At 33.9% G+C, this 20,817-nt stretch overlaps 1 protein-coding gene across 2 annotated transcripts in view; it reads right to left on the minus strand.

The window, feature by feature from the left end:
• Nucleotides 1–16,839: 16,839 nt before the first annotated feature.
• Nucleotides 16,840–20,817, minus strand: part of LOC129938776 (uncharacterized) — a 41,819-nt gene continuing 37,841 nt past the window's right edge. Inside the window, exon 13 of one of the 2 annotated variants that reach the window (XM_056046516.1) lies at nt 16,840–20,750. In XM_056046516.1, coding sequence (XP_055902491.1) covers nt 20,211–20,750 — 540 coding nt within the window. In that variant the 3' untranslated portion in view covers nt 16,840–20,210. The remainder of the gene's footprint in view (nt 20,751–20,817) is intronic. The other variant, XR_008780481.1, reaches the window with a different exon arrangement.

Raw genomic sequence — 20,817 nt, forward strand, 5'->3', positions numbered from 1 at the left:
TAGAATCATTGTCGCTCTCAAGAACAGGAGGAGTCATGACACTTTCCGGTCGCTTCGAATTAACAGCTAACTATGCTGCAAGTACATTGCTTTTATCGATCGAGCTCACATAGGAAGTATAATTGTGGACGAGCGTTGGAACCGAGGATGACTTGGTGTTCATTAACGAAATTTGGGAATCGGAGTATTTTTTACCTTAATTTCTGATCATACAAAAATTTGGTTCGTCGAATATGACCATTACAGGTCTTTCTAGCTTGTTTGAACTTATTCCGGTTTTCCTTAGCGGTGTTGGCTTCATAAATCCGGAAACTTACATATCTGAACCTAATAACCTCTTTACAGCTCGAATCAAACCATGAGTTCTCTTTAGGTTTGATTAATGTTCCCCTATTCGGGATATAATTTGTCATTCCATATCTGCCCTGGAATCCACGTCACTATCGAGGAAGCATAGTGACCAGTTAAAGTTTCTGAAGAATTAGTTGAGGTCGGTTCTCATAGGAGTTTTTTCTTTAACTGGGTTTTTTAGACATGAGAATTTTGCGATATGATACATTGGTCTGATGTGCCTACAGCCGATAATACACTGATTGTATATTTATTAGGGTCAGAGATAAGAAACAAGTCAAGGATGTTGGCGGATTGACCTGCACCGTCAGTGATTCGATTTGGCTCATCAACAAGCTTAGTTAATTGACAAAGCAAAGTCCTCAACATACCTTCCTTCGTGTGTTAACTGGCCAGAATAACGAAGCCAAGAAGAATTGAGTACATTGAAATCGTCCGCAATGAAGATTTCAGTGTGAGAAGAATGGGCAACATCTCTTTGGATGGAGTCGGAAAGAGTATCAAATTCGTTGGAAGTTGAATTTCTGTCCAGGTTTGGACTTCGATATAGAAAGCATGTGTGGATGATGTGTTTATTTACCGTAAATTTAAACCACATGAAGTTAAAGTTTGTGATAGAGCACAAACTATATTGTGGCTGAAGTTGATATAAAACACCTATCTGAGTTTCACTTAATTCCAAAACAATTGGCCTGTTTGTTGCAGTGTTAACATATGTGGCACAGAAGTTCTTTGTAAAACCACGAATGTTGCTAAAATCAACTCTGAATTCACCCAGCATTATAACATTCAAATACTAATAAAAACACAATTCGGACAATTAACTATGATGAGTAATCTGACGAGCTTCCAATTGAATTTTTCAATAACAGACTTGCGCTAGTGATATGCCTAAGTGCAAATCTATATATTCGGAACACATAAGCTTAATCGTTGCTATAATAGAACCGTACACATTGCCTGCAACGACTAAGCTAATATGGTTTGTGTCAGGTGGAGGGGAAAGAGAGGAGGTTACCCATTGCACAGTGTTTTTTTTTTTAAATCCTGATGAATTTTATGAAATTTGTTGTTTTAAATAGTGGTAGGTATTTCTATTTTTTTTATGTCCACACAAAACTGCACAATGCACATTTAATATTTTCGCGATTAATGCTCCATTCTTCGTTTGAATACATTATGCGTATAACCACTTTTAATAACGAGTTATCGATATCAACTATTAAATTACATTCCTGTCAATACTGATAAACTCTGTTAATCATGAGCAGCAGAGTTTCCGGAGAATGCGCAAACGTTACTTTATTATGCGTGAATAGCAGTGCTTTAATCCACTCCAGCCGGCAGGCAGTCTAAAAAGTCGTCTATGAATAATGCAAACAAAGAAGGGCTTAATGTGGTTACGAACCAGTCAGAGAGTTCTTCACCTGTCCGTACTGCCGCCCTAGCTTTCAAGAACGCTAACAAACAATGATTACAAAAAACTATGATAAAAATACTCCTTTGTTTCAAGAAATACAAAAATTCCACTGTAATACGATTCGCACCGGCTTCTTTTTCATCTTTAAGCGACTCAAGGTGTTTATAAATTGTTTAACGGTTCTGTCAATTCAAATTGTGTTGTTTCACATCGAAACCAAACCTTTTAAAATAAAGAGCTTTTTATCTGAAGGCTATGAGAAGATGATTTCAAAATTTAAGACGGAAAACAACAACAACAGATTATTAAACAAAAATAGGTCAGTAGCCAATAAAAAACGACAGAGCTTCGGATTGTGAATTTTAGGAGGCAGTAAGGTGTGCTGCTAGTAATAATATTAAGGCTGTGCTTCTTTCTTGATATTTATTTTATATTGTGCTTTGTCCGTTTGACTTACTTGTTATTTTTGTATTAATTTATAACAAATACTTTTAATCATTTTTTTGTCTGACAGGAGGAAATCTTCAAAAGACACTTGGTAGTATTCGACACCAAGTAGTGTGGGACTCTTAACCACTAAAACCACCTCTTCATCAGGACCAATCTTGAAGGATCGACTTCCGATTTTTCTTTTTTAACTTTGTACAATCACTTTAGGGAAAGTTTAAACTTTTAATACTTTCCCATGTTTTTGTTTAGACCATAAGCTCATGAGGCTTGGTTCTTCTTAATCTCCGAACATGGTTTCTTCAAGACGGATTCCATTTCAGAATTAGTATGACTTTTCAGTCTCTGGTTGTGCGATACAGCGTATTCCATAGGTCCAAACAGGCTTTAGTACTTGATTATACAGTATTATTTTGTTTTGGATTGATAAATCAGAGTTGATACCAAGCAACCCGTACATTTTTCTATATTTCAAGTTTAGTTTTTCTCTTTTCTTTTTGATGTACCCTTTCCACTTAAGCTTTGCAACCAAAGTCATTCCCAAGGTCTTCAATTCCGAGTATTCTTGATCGTACCTTACTCTAAACAATCGGTCTGAGATTTACGATTTTAATATTTCTAAGTACTGCCTGGGAAGATCCCTTTGCAGTTTGTACTCAAGTCCCTCATGCCAAACCTTGTCAAAAGCTTGAGCAACATCTAAGAAAATAGCTGAACATACTTGTTTTTCTTCTAATGCTTTTTCTATTACGTTCGATATCCTATGAACTTTGTCTATCGTGGAATATTTATTTCTATGGCCAAACTGATGGTTCGGGATTAAATTTCTTTCTTCTATGATTTTGCTGAGTCTCTTCAGAAGCAGTTTTTTTAAAACTGCGAAAAATCGGTTGATAAATTCCTTAGGAATGTACTGAGTGAATCATTTTCTTCGAGCTCTTCCTTTCTCTATTATCAATTTCCTTATCTCTAAAGGATATTTATTTCATTTTGTCTTCTATTAGAAAATGTTGGAGTACTTTCTTCAGCGGCCTGTTGCACATCAGCATTAAATTGTTCCACTTCATGGTCAATTTGCTCGATTGTATACATGGGAGATCTTAAATTTATAAAACTTAAAAGCCTTTCTCTAAATACAATTGCGAATTCTATTCCAATCAAATTTTGAAGGAAAATGGAGAACAGAGTTTCACCACTAGTTTTTTCTTTTCATTTTTTTTGAATAGTTCCGAGAGAATTAACAATAATTGGATATTCTTTTTAGAAAACTATGCAGAAATTATATTTCGACAGAATTATGATAATAGATGTTCTAAATGCAAGTAAAAACACGCTTCATTTCCAAAAAGTTAAAAATGAATCTAAATTAATTCGTTGTTTTGATAAAAATAATATTGAATTTTTTCGAAAGATAAAGAAAACATCAATCATTTGTTTTAAAAATCAATACGTGCCTAAGATAATAGACATTTTCCCTAAAATTAGAAGTAAAAATCTTTTTCTGTATTAACCAACTTCAAACTCATATATCTTAAAAACCCCACCAAAAATGGTTTTGTAAATATTTTTCAAACTTAAAATGCTAAGACTCGCCTTTTATTTGATACCACTTTCATTAGTGAACACACTGGGCCCCAAAGTGGGCCTACACTTTCAAGCAGAACTTAATAAGATTTTTCTAATGACATTGGTTATACACACTTAAAATTCCTTCAAGCTTAATTTATAGCATCTATGAACCAACTAATTCAGACGATGCCAAACGACAAGACAAGGTGACGGTGGCGAGGCGGCGCGCGGGCTCCGATTTGTGCCCAATCTGCACTCAATTTAACACTGCACTACAAAATGCAGACTTTGTAAATAATCATATTAATTTCATATACATATATATCTTAACTACCTCTGCTTTTGCACCTTTATGCAGGTATAAATAATTGAATTTAATGCAAAATTCATTAAACACAACCTCAGCTAAAATCAAAGCACACATTTATCGCTTTCAAAACCATAGAGGAAGCATCAACTTATTTGCATTAATCTAATCACATTGTGAACGTTTAAACAGCAGGAAGATACGAAGCCAAGCCACTCAGTCAATTTTGTGCCATCATCACCTGGTCTGGTCTGGACTTTTCCTCCTCCTAAGACCCCACTTTAACATACCTACCTACATATATGTAGATATTTCTGGAATGTGATAGGTACGAAGTTATGAGCTAAGTATAACGGTCAATTTATGGTTCATGCTGTTTACCTGAGTCTATATTTACCTTTTCTGTCCTGCTCTGCATAGGGATACTCTTGATATCAGCCTTAGAGCCACTACATAAATGATATTATTTTTGATGACCATGTGCATGAGTATCTTATGGATATGGATATTGCATAATTTGTCTAGGTGTATCTAACCGATAGAGATATAAAAGATATACCTAGGATGTCTGTCAATAAGGATTCAAGACAATCTTTTTCTATCCGCAAGGGACCTAGATATGATATGGTAATTCCATGTTGAGTTTTTCACACAAAGCAATATTTGTTTTCTTAATGCTTCACAGACACGTCCGTCGTCCATATTATTCCAAAAGATACTTCAACCTTTCGAACTCAGTTTTCTAATTTATGATGGAAAAAATTCAATTTAAGTTCTTTTTAGCAATTTGTCCGCATAGCGTGTTGTTCATTACTTTAAGGCACACGATTTGGCATTTTTTGTTTTATAAATTTTATTAAATTTACGTAGAAATTTAATTAGACTTATTTCTGGTTATTTTAGGTATATGCACCTTCAAAAAAAAAGAAGCAGAGATTCTGATAAGGAGTTTTCCAATAAAAGGTTTCATTTTGAAATTAAAAATAATTTCAATTTCTTCAACTTTGAGGAGAAAAGTAGAAATGATAGAAAATATTTTTGTAGATTCAGTATTTTCGCAGTACAATGATTTCTATACCATAAAGCAAATCTTAAGTCCGTTTTCAAGAACAAAATTTAAAATTCTGAAATGTACCCGAAGACAAGCCGTTAACGAATCCACAGTATGTGCATTGAAGTTGACTTTTTGGTGGATTTTACAATTACTTAAGGTGGCTCTACAGTCCTGCGTGAATTAGGGCCTCACGCAATTAAATTCTTCATATAGCTCAACCTCTATCCAGTTGGGCACTCCTAGTTGAGTCAGGTCACTTTCCACTTGTGAGCGCCACGGAAGCGAAAGATATATATATAGGGTCTTAGCCCAAAGAAACAGCGGTTAGCAAGAGTTATAGTTCGTTTGATCTTAGCGCTGCGCTGGTGTTGTTTTCTGTATTCTTATCAAAGCCTATATGTAGACAAAGTCCTTTACTATCTGAAAGTTACGTATGTCGATGGTGGCGTTTTTACCACGACGTAAATAAGAACATTTTGTAAAAACAATTTGGTTGCTACGAACTGTCAAACTGTATTCGCGTTCCAAGTACCATCCACACTGCCTTGTTTTTTTTTGTGTGAAAGAACACGACTGAGAAAAATATGAAGAAAAGGGCAATTCAATTCGTCGCTGTCTTCGAATAGAAATAAAGCCCATGTGAAAGAAAAGTCAAAACATGCGAACATCCACAGTTCGCAGTTCGTTGTCCGTAGCTCATGTGCAAGATGCTTAACCTATTCACATGAGCACGACCAACGAATGAACGAATATTCGTCGATTTTGACATTTCTTTCACATGAGACTTTTTAATTCGTCGAGAATGAAGTTTGACAAGGAGCCACAGCCAAACACCATTCACCACTGAAATAAAAACAAGAATTATTTTTTTAGGTTAAGTACGCGCGATTATTTTATTTGTTGCAAATGTTGATAATGTCGAACGCGAATAAAGTTTGACAGTTCGTATCAACTACAATTTTGTTCCTGACGAATATATTTGTTTTCTTAAATTTATTAATATATGATCTTGAAAGGTAAAAGTATGTATCATAAATCAAATCGAAACTATATTGCTATCGTTTTGTTAAGAATTTGTGTAGAAATATGTCTTCAAACGTATTAATGTAAATTCACATTTTGTTATTCATTCGTAGTTTGTTGGTCGCGCTCATATGAATACTGCTTTATGGAACATGAACTTTTCGTTGATTGATGGTTGACAGGGGCGGCGTCGGAGTATTGTCAATTTGTTGCGGAGACTGCAGAAGTTATGGCTGAATCACAAGCACGCTTCAGCTTCGGCTTCACCTGACGTTTACGAGTTCAGCCATACTAATTCAATGCATGCTATCACAATTAAGCTGCGACCTCACGTTTCGTTTGACAATCGTAAGGAAAAGAACTTAATGTAACGTAAAGTGACTCCAAAAGGAAGCTCAAGTTGAATTATCTGACATTTGCTTTGTTTGACAGCTCAACAGCTGTAAAAAAATGTCAACAAACAAAATATTTGCTCCTTGGAGGGATGAAATAATATAAATGTCATTCAAAGCAACCTCGAAGCGGGCCTAACGTAACGGAGACGAAGCCGAAGTTGAAGCGTGTATGTGTTTCAGCCATTAAGCTGCGACCTCACGTTTCGTTTGACAATCGTAAGGAAAAGAACTTAATGTAACGTAAAGTGACTCCAAAAGGAAGCTCTAGTTCAATTATCTGACATTTGCTTTGTTTGACAGCTCAACAGCTGTAAAAAAAAAGGCAACAAACAAAATATTTGCTCTATGGAGGGATGAAATAATAGAAATGTCATTCAAAGCAACCTCGAAGCAGGCCCACCGTAACGTAGACGAAGCCGAAGCTGAAGCGTGTTTGTGATTTAGCCATTAAATCTTTGTATATGGATTGGAAATAGCATGACAGCTCATCACCGTGTCAAAAATTTTGTTGACATCGAAAGGATTGTTTAAGTTGTCAGTGTAGATGCTGTCATATTGCGCTTAGATATCGATGAAGAGATGGTGGATGTCGATTTGGTGTCACTGGGTTTTTCCAGACTCTACCGTAATGTTAATATTTGATCGACTATGAACTTTCGAGATCTAGAGCCACTCTTATAAGGACCTATCAGGTTGTTGACGATGAGCATTAGAGATTCACATATTATAGCAGAGAAGATTTTTTATTTTGTTAGTGATGTTGTAGACGCATGCCTCTATAGTTAGTGAAGTTTAGAGGGTCTCCTTTCAGTACCGAGAAAACAACACTGATGTTACTTTCATTTCTTCAGACCATATTTTACAAACAAATTGGTGCACGCTCCTAAATAAATTATCTCAAGCTGTTTTGTAAAGCTCTGCATCCAAACCATCTGATCCAGCGGTTTTGTTTGACTTTAGCTTAGATATGGCAATCTTTACTTCGTCTAAGTCGGGAAGACGTTGTTATTGGCTTTTGTCGTCTATATTAAATGGATCATCCTGCCTGACAGCGGAATTCGGTTTGTCGGCGCTCTTATTTAGTCTGCAAAAGTGGTCCTTCCATATCCTCAGCATTGCCTGCGGTTCACAATGATAGTTCCACTTTCGTCTTTGCAACCTTCAGTGCGAATTTTATGTTCTTGTGAATTTCGTTTTATCTGCTCATATACATAACTCTAGTACTTCATTTCTCCCTCTGAACCTCTCAACATCTTCGATTGCACGCTTCTCATTCTCTCTCTTTTTCTTTTTAAGAAGTCAGTGTTCCTCTCTCTTTTTCTGCTCATAGAGCTTGTGAGAAGCTCTAGTCCTTCCTTGCATTTGCCTGCCGACATTTCTCGTCAAAATAGGGGTTTATCGAGGCGGCTTCTTTGATAACATCTTGGCAATGTTGTTGTTGTAGGTTCTATATATTCGTTATGTTGGCGGCAGAGAACTTCGAAAGAGGATACTTGTGAGTCACAAAACGAGTTTGGCAATTTCTTGCTATTGTAACCGTTATCAGATCAGAGTGATCAGAGTCAATATTATTTGTATTTTAATTAATATTTTGCTCCTTTGAAATTTCGAATTTCCCTGATTCTGAAGCGTTTCTAGCGCCGACCACAATATGGTCAATCTAGTTTGACGGTAGATCGATCTGGAGAACTCCAAGTTTGTGGAGGTTGAACTGTGGACATCATAGCAGGTACCTGACATTTTACCCCGTGGCAAAATCGATGAGACTGAATCCGTTATCGGAATTGTCGTCGTGTAGGCTGTTTTTCCCGATTATTCCACAAAGATGTCTTCTCTTCCCAACTTGGCTTTAAAATCGCCCAGGACAATTTTAATGTCGTAGCTAGCAAACTGCTACGGTCTTACTCATCGCATTTCCTGGATGGCGGTGATATCTGCTTTATAGCAGACTAGGGCCTTCGCTAATTCTTTGGATGTACTTATTCATATCCGTAGTTCGTTGTCCTTAAATTGTTTGCGTGGGTTGTCAACATTAAATCTCTCCGTATCCGAGGCTTGTTGGTGCTTCGCAACTGGTATTTTCTTAACGTTTACCTTATTATTATTTAAAGTTATCAACTTTTTTTTAAACAAAAACACCCTATATCAGTTATGTATGTTATGCAACGTATATTTTCTTTTAAGGGTCATGTGTAATTTCAGCTCAACCTGAATCTACTTTTTCTATCCAAGTATATTCCTTTTATGATTATGTATATAATATATTTAATATACCATAAACTAATGCACAGCTCTTTGCTTGACCAAAAGTGCTCAGGAAAATCTTTTGCTTTCCATAAAGTTATAGATCATATCTTAGTCCCTGCTGGGTTTTGTCACACAAATCATAGTTTTTTTTTTTGTGTTATAAACTGCATTAGCAAGCACTTCCATCATCTGAATGGTTAGTTGAAGCTTTCAGACTCAGTTTTCTTACTTACGATAAAAGAAAATTCAATTTAAGTTTTAAGAATTCTAGAATGGACAGGTGGCTTTTTCTTGTACAACATTTTAAACCCGAAACAAATGAAGTTCCATTGAATTGAAAATAATTCATAAATAAAGTTTTTAAGCTTGTCCAAGTCCAAGACATTACATAATTTACTTTTGGAATTTTGATACAATTCTATAGTTCGACTTATAATCAAAATATATTTATACGTAGGTGATGGTCATATTTTGCTTTTTTATTAAAAAAAAAAAATGGAAACTATGGGCCCTTAACACAGGACCCAGGATCCATATCTACAGGTACATATATCACATATCTATTAACTCTGCTTGAAAAGAAAAATCTTCTCAAGGAATTTTGCTCCAACCTAATCAGGTGCGTTCCCTTAGAATCAGATACAGTTGCTTGCTAAGAATAATAAAATATGAAAATTACAAAAAATGTGGAAAACTTCAGCAATGAATGGAATTTTAGTTAATTTCTTATACAAAGAAATAAGATACGAGTATCTATACCTATGTTTCCTACAATGTATGGAAGAAAAACGAGAAAACGGATATTTCATTAAATTCCAAAAATATATTCTTATTAATTTGGCTTAGGAAGTTTAATTTTTTTTTTTACTTTTTGCTGAGGTAATAAATAATAATAGAAAAAGCAATATTCTATTAATTTTAATTTTTGTCACGTTTGCTATCATTGAAAAATATTTATATACTCGTACAATATCTACCAGAAATAAAATAAAATAAAAACACAAGAAAATATGAACGGAAATACACAAAGTTTTGTTTCCATGCATTTCTGAATAAAGAAAATGATTTTATGTTCTTGTCGATGTCGATTCTGGGAATTGATTTTGATTAGGTTGACGAATTTATCTGTTAGAAGAAATAGGAATGTGTTAAAATTGTTAAACATGCTATGAATGTGAATGGAATGTTATTAGGTATTTGGTGATTTTTGTATAAGGCTAAACTTTTTTAAGATAAGAGCAAAAATATTTTCGAATACGTTGTTGTTGATTCTCTAACTTTATAATAAACAAAAATTGGCTATGTTGGAAATACACGTTTCAAAATGATTTTTTACATCTCCTATGACATGACCTATATCCTATGACCTCTGCAACTTGTATTCTAAAAATTGGTTGGAAAGGGAATTAAATGTCAATGACACTCCATTTGTTAGGTCTTTGGAGAAAGCTAATCTCTTTGCTAGGCAGTTCGCCGCCAATTCATCGCTGCCAGAGAGTGTTATGACTCCGCCTGTACTAGAGCGAGTTAGTGATTCTATTGGACCAATCTTTTTTCGCACTCGTACTCTGGCAAGAGTTCTTAAAGATCTCAACATTAATAAATCCCCTGTTCCGGATGGTATCGCCGCTATTGTTCTGAAGAGGTGTTCTTCAACGCTAGCAAAACCACTGCGTAAGCTTTTTGATCTGTCCTACTTCTCAGGTCTCGTTCCGAGCGGATGGAAAACCGCATTTGTCGAGCCTATTCCCAAAAAAGGCGAATCTTCTTCACCGTCTAATTACCGACCGATTGCACTTACATCCCTCCTTTCCAAGGTCATGGACACAGGAATGATTTTTTATATAATATAAAGATTAAAATTTGCCATTATGTTTCAAAATGATTTCGAAAAAGTGGCAACTGCGGTTGGCTCGAATAGTTTTCTATGTTTTCTGCCGCTTTTTCAGCTGTATGTCAGCAATACAGTGCCATATATTCTTTTCCAAGGTGTCAAACGTCTTCAGCTAATTTTTATAGGTTAGCGAGCCAACATGACTCCACACAAATAGTTCAACGGTACGCCACGCCCAATAATCCCACGACATTAAAAGTTCCCTTCAATAAATTAACCTTTATTAACTTCCCATAAGAAGTTATTGTAATCGGTCTGATTTGTCGAATTGAATATTATGACTTAAAACTAAAAATAAAAAACAACTTGAAATTAATTTCATCTTATAAAAAAAAATTGTTTCCAACGTTCAGTAACATTTTGAGAAAAATTTAATTGATATTTTTTGACAATAAATAAGAACAAAAAAAATTACCAAAACTTGGTAAACAGTTATTTTTTATTCAAATGTCTTTTTTAAAATATTGGCTTCAAGCTTTTTTTATCTTATAAAAAATATTGTTTTAGACATTCAGTACAATTTTTTAAAAATCCAGTTTAGTCTTTTCATAAAAATTAAAATCTATAAATAATAGAAAGCAAAATTTGTCAACATTGATATTCGATTCTCAATATCTCGTGAATAAATGTAGGTGCTAACTTCAAAATGATTTCATTCTTTACTTAATTTTTTTTTACAAAAATCCAATTTTTTTATATAAGAAATAAAAAGGCTTATTCCGACAGGCGTTTTTTTTTAAACGCCAGTGTCGTTTGTCGTGGCGTCTCGTTTTTTCTTTGGTATTCCGTAACTCAAACGCCGGACTTTCTTTCGCTCTTACATTCCACATACGATCCACTACAACAGCTGACATTTCAAACTTCAAAATTGTTTTTAAATTGAAAAATTTCTTTTCTAAAATTTAATTTTTAAAATTTGTTTAAATTTCTTGTAAATACAAAAAGAAACGGAAAAATGTATAGTGTAGCAAGTTATTTTTCGTGGATTCGTAGTGACGACGAAGAGGAAGAAAAGAAAAAAGCAAGATTTGATAGTGCATAGAAGATATATTCGATCTAAAGCAAATCCTTTTGATTTGCCCGATTCAAAGTATGTGATTAATTAAAACAAATAAATATATGTATTATTGCACAATGATTTTATCGTAATCGTTAACAGATTCAAAATGTATTTTCGTCTGGACAAAGAGGCCTTCAAGTATCTTTTTTGTTTGATCGAAGACAGTTTTCCTCAGCAACGTTCTGTGGCAATTCCAACGATTTTGAAACTAGCTGCTACCCTTAGATTTTTCGCCGGAGGAAGCTACCAAAAAGGGGTTGGAAACGACTTCAATTTGGGATTAGCGCAGCCTACTCTTAGCAAAATTCTTAAGGAAATGTTAAACATTCTCGAGGAAAAAGTTTGCCCCGTTTGGATTAGGATGAATCTCTCAGATGAAGAAAAATCGGAAGCAAAAATACATTTTTTTCAACAAGCTGGAATTCCAGGTGTTATTGGGTGCGTCGATGGAACACATGTTAAAATTTTCGCGCCTAAATTGTCTACACAAGAACATATATAAATGAACAATTTTAAATTATAAAAACTAAAATAAATTAAAAAATACTTACATTTTTACTTCTGGCGTCAACAAATTTTCCGACGATAACTTTTGACGTTTTTTATTGTTTTTTTTTTAAGATAAACGCCTACCGGAATAACCAAAAAAGAAATGTGAATGCGTTCCACAAGAGAGAGTCGATAAATTGACTTTTAATTGGCGTTGAACGCCTTACGTAATACCAAGTTCACACTGTGGTTTTTTTTTTGGCGTTCAACGCCTTACGGAATAAGCCTGAAAGACTTTCAAGAAATGCTACTAAAATTGGTTTTCAACTTAAAATCTCTTTAACAAAATAAGATTTTGAAATCAAGCTTTTTCATCATATGCAAAATAATGTGTTTAATACAAAAAATCACTATAATGTTTTTAACGAAACACGAAAAAATTAAATTAAAAAAAAAAACTGATCACAAATGGTTTTCGACTCAAATGTTTGGACAGCAAAGAAAGATGATGACTTCAAATTATTTATCTCACACAAAATATCAAAATATTGTTATGAATATTTTGTTAAGATTCTAAGTAAAACAAAGCGACTGATTGGATTTTTTTTTTAATAAACACACACACAAGGGGAGATGTCGATGCACATTGGTTTTAAATTCCTGAATATTGCAATGACTAGGAAAGACAGAGTGTGGTAAGGCATTCCACATTCGCGTAGTACGGCTAAAGAACGAATCTCTGTATTTGACAGTACGACCGAAGTTGGGCTCGAGGTTATAGTGATGAGCATTCCTAGAAGCTCGAGTATTACGGTTGAACTGTTTAAGGAGAGGAATGCAACTGGCTAGAGCATAAGTCGTTAAAATAACGGTTAAAAAGGGTCAGACAAGAGACCTTACGACGATGTTCAAGCGAAGTAAATTGACTTATCATCTGTCAATTTAAATGCTCTACGTTCAATACTATCCGAGAGGCTTAAGTAAGTTGCAGGAGCACCAGCCCAGAGATGAGAATTATACTCAAGCTTTGTTTCCGAAAAGGACTTTGTGGATTATCCTTAAATTTTGTGCAAAGGGAAGGAATTAATATATTGGAGGTCACGTATAACGGTTCGAAAGTGTATATCACTCATATATATCTAAATTGTAATCACTGGCAGAGAGATTTCGACAAACTATGCGACGGACTTTCATCCTTAAACTCCGGGGATCTATTACTTGTCGGTGACTTTAACGCCAGGATTGGCTGCTCACAGAATAGCTTTTTAAGCGGATCAGCTGGAGTTATTTTTAATTCAATTCGTCAGTCAAAAGATGAAGTATGCGATGGTAAAGGTACTAAAATATTGGATTTAGCGGACTCTTTAGATGCTAGAGTTTTGAATGGGAGTTGTGCAGGAGATGTTAAGGGTGAATACACATTTAGCCGAGGAACGGGGTGCTCAGTCATCGACTATGGGATAGTTTCTGGAAGGTGGAATGATCTTTTGAGAAGTTTTAGTGTTGGGCAGAAAACTTTTTCGGAGCATATGCCTTTAGAAATCACATGCAATTCAAGGCCGGCAGATGAATTATCTTGTTCCAAGTCGCTTGAGCTCCTTCCAAAGCTACATTGGAGTAATAGTTCAAATTTTGTACGGGCTTACCAAACTAATTTAAATGAGGAACTGAGAAAACATAGCTCAGAGGGTGATAATTTAAACATGACCAGACTTACTGACATAATGAAAACTGCAGTCCCAGTAACCAATAACTGGAAGCAGAAGAATGATTTTAAACAAGAATGGTTTGACTTGGAATGCTTTAAAGCAAGAAAAAAATCATTTACTTTACTAAAGCTTCTGAGAAAATATAACTTGCATGTCTTAAAGACTATGTATGCGTCTGCGAACAAAGAGTACAAACACATCTGACTTGCCAAGCGTAAGCAAAACTATGAACAATCCATACAACGCTTAAACTCAGCGATGTCTTCGGCAGAATTCTGGAAAGCGGCTAAAGCAATTAACGGACGGCCTAGAAAGATTGGATCTTCACTGCACGCAACCGAGCTTCGGGATTACTTTAAAAGTTTACTCAACACTGCGCAGTTTTCACCCCTGCCTCAATATGCTGCTCCAGTTTTCTTAGACGATATCCTTGATTTACCGTTTACCAGATCTGGTAAAGCCCCAGGAGATGACAGGATTCCTTCAGTATTCCTTATAAACTGTACGTCCGAGTACCTGTTTTCACTCACCAAAGAATTCAATACAATTTTCGAAACCGCAGAGGTGCCAGCCTGCTTTAAAAAAGCAATTATCTATCCGCTGCATAAGGAAGGTGCGTACGATAATCCCGAGAATTACAGGGGCATTTCTTTTTTGAATTCTTCAGTGAAGTTATTCAGTGCACTTATTTTTAAAAGGCTAACAGAGTGGGTTAACGACAGAAACATACTCAACATGTTCCAAGCTGGTTTTAGGAAAAACCACTCGACTGTAGATCAGATTTTCACCTTATTTCACATTGCCGATTACTTTAAAAGCAAAAAGAAGAAGCTATATGCTTTCTTCGTAGATTTCAGAGCTGCTTTTGACTCCATTGCCCGTGCAGCGTTATTCTATAAGCTCTATACCTTGGGTATCTCAAGTAAAGTTGTGAATCTGCTGAAAGCAATGTATGAAAACAATGTGTCTTATGTTTGGGACGGACAATTTACATCAGAGGACTTTGAAGCTGAAATGGGAGTAAGGCAAGGATGTGTGTTGAGTACTTTGCTGTTCATTTTGTTTACAAATGACATTGTCGAGGAAATGGGAGGGGGTATTGAGTTCGGAAGTTTACGAATACCGTGCCTCATTTTCGCTGACGACATAGTTTTTCTGGCGGAATCAGTTGACGGAATGCAGCTCATGATCAACCGTCTGAAGCGCTGCTGTGATCTTTGGAACCTGACTGTTAACCTTGGAAAGTCTAAAATGATGATCTCCAGGGAAGGAGGTGGAAGATACTGGAGAAACGAAAGGAAACGATCTGTGCTAACCTTAACTTTAAAAAACATTTCGAAACTAAATTAGCTGAGGCAAAGAGAGCTATTTCTTCAATCTGGGGACGTTGTATAGAGAGTAGGTTTGTGGACCATAGCACCTTGCGGTATTTTTGGCGACATCGCGTATGTGATCATTACACAAGAGGTGGTTGGTGACACACATACCGAGAATATCGAGGTGTTTAGTATCATTGATGCAAGTGCTATCCATGGATAATGGCAATGGGGGTATATCTTGCTTTAACGATACAAGACAGCATTGCATTTTCGAAGAATTAAATTCCACGCGGTTTTTTAATACCGATTGAACAACGCTGTTAAGGTCGGAATTTGATGAGCTTATCATATTTTGTTGTTGCAGTTCCACATCCTAAGAAGAGGGATGTGAGTCTGAAAACTAATATGAAAAGCTAAGAGTACTTTCGTCAGCGAAACAATGCAGACAGGAGATCATTAATAAAAATGAGAAACAGTGTTGGAAATAGAACAGAGCCCTGCGACACACCACTATTTATTTTATGGTTTTCAGACTTGAATCCATCCAATACTACTTGTATTAAACGATCCCAAAGGTAATTACTAATCCAATTAAGCAGGGATTCATGCAAACCGAAAGCACGCATTTTCGATAAGAAAGCCTGATGCCTCTGTTAAGAAAGTTCATCGCGCACTTCTTTCAGCGAGTGACGAAGCTCATTTTTGGCTCAATGGGTGCGTACATAAGCAAAATTGTCAATTTTGGAGTGAATATGAGTCACAGTGTGGTGTGGTTTAGGGGTTGTGGCATCATTGGATCGTACTTATCCAAAAGTGATGTGCATCGTAACGTAACTATGAATGGTGAGCGCTACCGTGCAATGACATCCAACTTTTTTTGCCCAAAATGTAAGAGCTTGACATGTGGTTTCAACGAGACGGTAGCACATGCCACACAGCACGCCCAACAATGGACTTATTGAGAGGCGAGTTCGGGACCGGTCAATTGGCCGCCTAGATCGTGCGATTCAACGCATTTAGACAATTTTTTGTGGGGCTATGTTAAAGCTTATGTCTAAACAAACAAGCCCTCTTCAATTGACGCATTGGAAGACAACATTGAAGCTTTTATTCGTGAGAAACCGGGCGAAATCTTTTAAAGAGTATGACAAAATTGGACTAAGCGGATGGACCGTTTGAGGCGCAGTCAAGGCGAACATTTGCATGAAATAATCTTCAAACATTAAATCATATGGACCATTCTATCGATTCAAGTAAAGATTTCATGCAATTTTCTGAATTGTATGTTTTTTTTTTTTGAAAAAAAATTCCTATAGCTCACCCTTTACAATGTGTAATTGATAAAATTTAATCAAAGCACTTTAATAAATTGCACTTCCCATACTTACTTATGTCCCATTTACCTTCATTTTTATTGATTTATTTACAAATGCATTCTCGATCTTAGCAAATAAAAGAGCTGAGCTACGAACTATATTTCATTCAAAATATTCAACTGAAATAGATCCAAAAATTAAAAACAAATTTATACATTTATTTTTGTTTTCATTTTTATTTTATTTTTTGACTTTTCACATACATAAATTAATCTCTACGTTGAGTATAAAAGTTACAAAAATGTTTTCTTGTATATTTATATAGAAAAATATTATAATTGTTTATCATATGTATGTGGTAAAATTATTGCTTAATACATATTCAAAAATTCATCTGAAAGTATTTTTTTTTTTGTTTTTAGTTATTATAGTTTTTTTCTACTTAATATTTTTTTTTTGATATTCTGCCTTATCACAAGTCCCGTCCGAAAACATTCGTACTAATAATGGCATACAAAAAAGTGTCAGATCATGTAATTTAAAGGTCTTTAAAATCGTTATCACTAGTCTCCAATTCGGTGACTCAAGCTTTCAAGCCTTTTATTTTGAATTCGTGGTACGTTTTGTATCGAACGGGGTCTGTGATGGGTCTCATTAATGGCGTCTTTTTGAATATTTTGTATAACAAGTTATTGCAATACACATTCACAATTTGTGCGTTTTATTATAAAAATTACTAAATGTTGTGCTATAATTTTGTACGAAAATTTTGTTATGAATTGTTGTTTTGAAAATAGCACCATTTTACATTGTTTTTTATATTTGAATATAGTACATTATGTTAATGTAATATTGCAAATGCACAGTTTTTTTTTGAATATTTTAAGCTTAAAAACCGGACGAATTTTAATTCTTTTTGTCAGTCTAATTGTATTTCTTATTAATTTTGATACATAGGCCAATATTATACAGTTTTTCAGGGTGAGCCAGCTAGCTTTTAACTCAAAGCTTAAATGACCTCTCACTGAAAAATCGTGTTTTTTTATTTACTTTTTGTTTTTGTTCACATATAAATCACTAATTGACTTCTATATTAATTTTATTTTAAATTGATTTAAATTATATCTACTAAATAAAAATATAAAATGTAATAAAAAAGAAGAATGATTTTGATATATTTGGTCTCTAAAAAATAAGGTAAAGTATATTTAAATTTTTAAAATAAAAGGAAGACACAATTAAAAATTTCAAACATTTTAACAAAATTGTAATTAAGCTGTAAGCATCAAAAGAAAAAACTTGGGCCTTTTTATATTGTAGAATAAGTTGTATATAAACGAGGTATAGAATACAGTTCACAACATCAATATTACGGGAAAATAGCATCAAACTTGAAACAAAAACACTAACACACATTACTAATTCAATGTTTCACCTCATGAACCTAATTCGAATAGCTTTGTTAAAGGCGATACATAAAACCTATTTTATATGATATTGATAACATTAAATTTAAGTTTATGTCTTTTAGAATATGTTTTGTTAAATGCATCGTGTTTTGCCCGATGGAAAAGGACTTTCAAAAAGGCAGTGGATTGAAAATAATTGGTTATTATTTTATTTTATCCAACGAGCTAGAGGTATAGGGAAAAGATCTATGTCTTGATTTGCGCTTGAACCTACTTAACTATTAATTTAGACATATTTTGTTATTTTATTATATCGTAAACTTAGATTCAAACAAATGAAATGTAACTAATAAGTTAAAAAAATATCAAAATTAATTGTGACGTTTTAAGTTACATTGTGACTTTTTGTGTTGAAGATGGCAATCACATAACATATTTGAAGAAAAAAATATTGATTCAAAAATTTGATTTGATTGTACAGTATTTTTTTTTTAATTGAGTATATTAAAATGCCTAAATTTTACATTGCGAACTTAGGGCTTATTTGCTCATAGTGGGTTAAGTTAGTAGCAAACATTTAAGTTGACCTGAATATCCTCATAATTTTTCTATCACATCAGATTTTGTTGAAAACAACCAAAAACGGTGTTTTAAAGCTAAAACACAATAAAGTTTTTAACAATAAATTCAATGATGGTTTTGGAAAGAACATTTTTTATAATTAGTTTCTAATAAATTCTCATCAGTGATAATTTGTATTTTAAGAAACTTTAAATGTAATACTTCCAGTTTCAAAAAATACGTTTTGGAGTTAATTTTGAATGCTTATTTTGTGAAATACAATAAATATTTAAACTGAATATTAGAAAAGCTTAATTTAGATTTGGAAAACTATTACGAAAATAATTATAAATAAAAACAAAATTACTAACGTAGATAGATTTTCTTGCAGTTTAAAAAAGTAATATCTCAAAAACCTGGGTTGGAATCGGCTTAGGTGATTGTTGACAGTCAAAATAATCGAATTTGATCTATTCAAGGTGATAGTCAAATTGATACCTAAACAGCTGTCACTAGAAAAATTTGATAGTCATTTTCCTATAAATATGTCGTTTCTGAACTGAGTTATCAGACGCTTACAAAAACCGAATGGAAGTTTTTTTCAGTTACCCTTTTTAGGTACAAAACCACATTCTTTTGGCCGAAAAAGCTTACATAATTCGAAAAAACATAAGAAAAGTAAGAATGTTATTTAAACACAGCCAATTTGATACTTTTGTTTAGATATTTTATAGAAATCATTTTAAAATTTCACCATAACAACAATGAATTGTGACAATAATATTCTGAAATTGTTCAATCGAATTGAATTGAATCAGCTACACAGGCGGGAAAGTCGGTGATAGTCAACTATTACCTTAGACGATTCCACCCCTGATGTAAAAGAGTGATTTTTGGAGTCGGATTGAAATCATGGCCACCAAAACCCATCGGAAAATAAAATTTTGATTGCCGAGACAAAACCTTTTCGAGCAGTGTAATTAACGGCTCAAACTTTGCAGTATACATGGATTGAAGATAACCCACAACCCTTAGAACATTATTTGCATACACAACCCTGGATGTGCTTAAAAATAGGCTAATTTTGAAAAAAGCCTAATTTTTAAAGAATCTTTGAAAAAATACGTTTATTAATTTAAGTAATTTTATTTTTGACATGGATTTTTTTCGCACTTTAATTTAATACCAATTGTAATACTTTTGTTTAGTAACGAATTTAAAAAAATATGTTTAGATAAATTTAACAATTAAACTATATTTTTTAATATTTTAAATTCAAAAAGAAAAGATTCGTTTAGCTTAATAGTTATTCGTTATTTTATGAGAACATAAAATATTAAATTTGTTAAGGGAATGATTTGGAACTTAATTCAAAAATATATATGTATTTTTTTTGTCTTAATAATACTTTAATAATACAAGTACACTATGTGATATATTTTATATACAATAGAAAAAATGTATAAGGATTATAAAAAAAAATTAACTAATTACTTTTGATCGCAATAGGCGATATTAACATAAAACATATAAATGACTATATAATAAACTATTCTCCATATAGAGTTTTCCTTGAGTGGGTGAAAACAAGAAGAAAGACGACGATAGCGACTACGACTACGACGACGTCGATAGCGACGTCAAATAATAACCTCATCGTCCCCTTCCAACAGGCCATTGCCGTTTCCATTGCCATTGTTGACGCCATTACTATTAATCTTTCGACTTATATCGTGCACACACAAATGATAATACACACCTTCATTGTCTATGGTGTTAAACTGAGTAAAATCTTCGTTGGCATAGAAAATTTCTGCTTTGTTACCAACAAATTTGATACATGACAGCAATTCTGGTTTTTCCATTGAACCACGCTTATTCGACCATGGGTTACGAAGTGTATAAGTTTCACCATTTTCAGTAGGATTAAGTTGAGCAATGGCATTAGTGACTTCCTCCACTGGACTATGAGACGACGTAAAACGTGAACTACGACGCTTTTGTTTGGTACCCGAATCAAAAGGATTATTAAGGATATATGAAACATGCCAGAAGCACAATTGTTCCGAACAGCTAACAAGTACATCATTACATGGTGAAAATTTTAGATCGTATATCTGAGATGTGTGCGACAATAAACGATAGATAAATTTTATCGATTTATTTTCCATTTGATATATCTTTAAAAAGAAACAACAAAAATTATTACAGCTGGCACTAGAATTTAACCGAAGGAAAATAGTGGTG

This window comes from Eupeodes corollae, chromosome 1 (genome assembly GCF_945859685.1).
Source record: "Eupeodes corollae chromosome 1, idEupCoro1.1, whole genome shotgun sequence".
Classification (NCBI taxonomy): domain Eukaryota; kingdom Metazoa; phylum Arthropoda; class Insecta; order Diptera; family Syrphidae; genus Eupeodes; species Eupeodes corollae.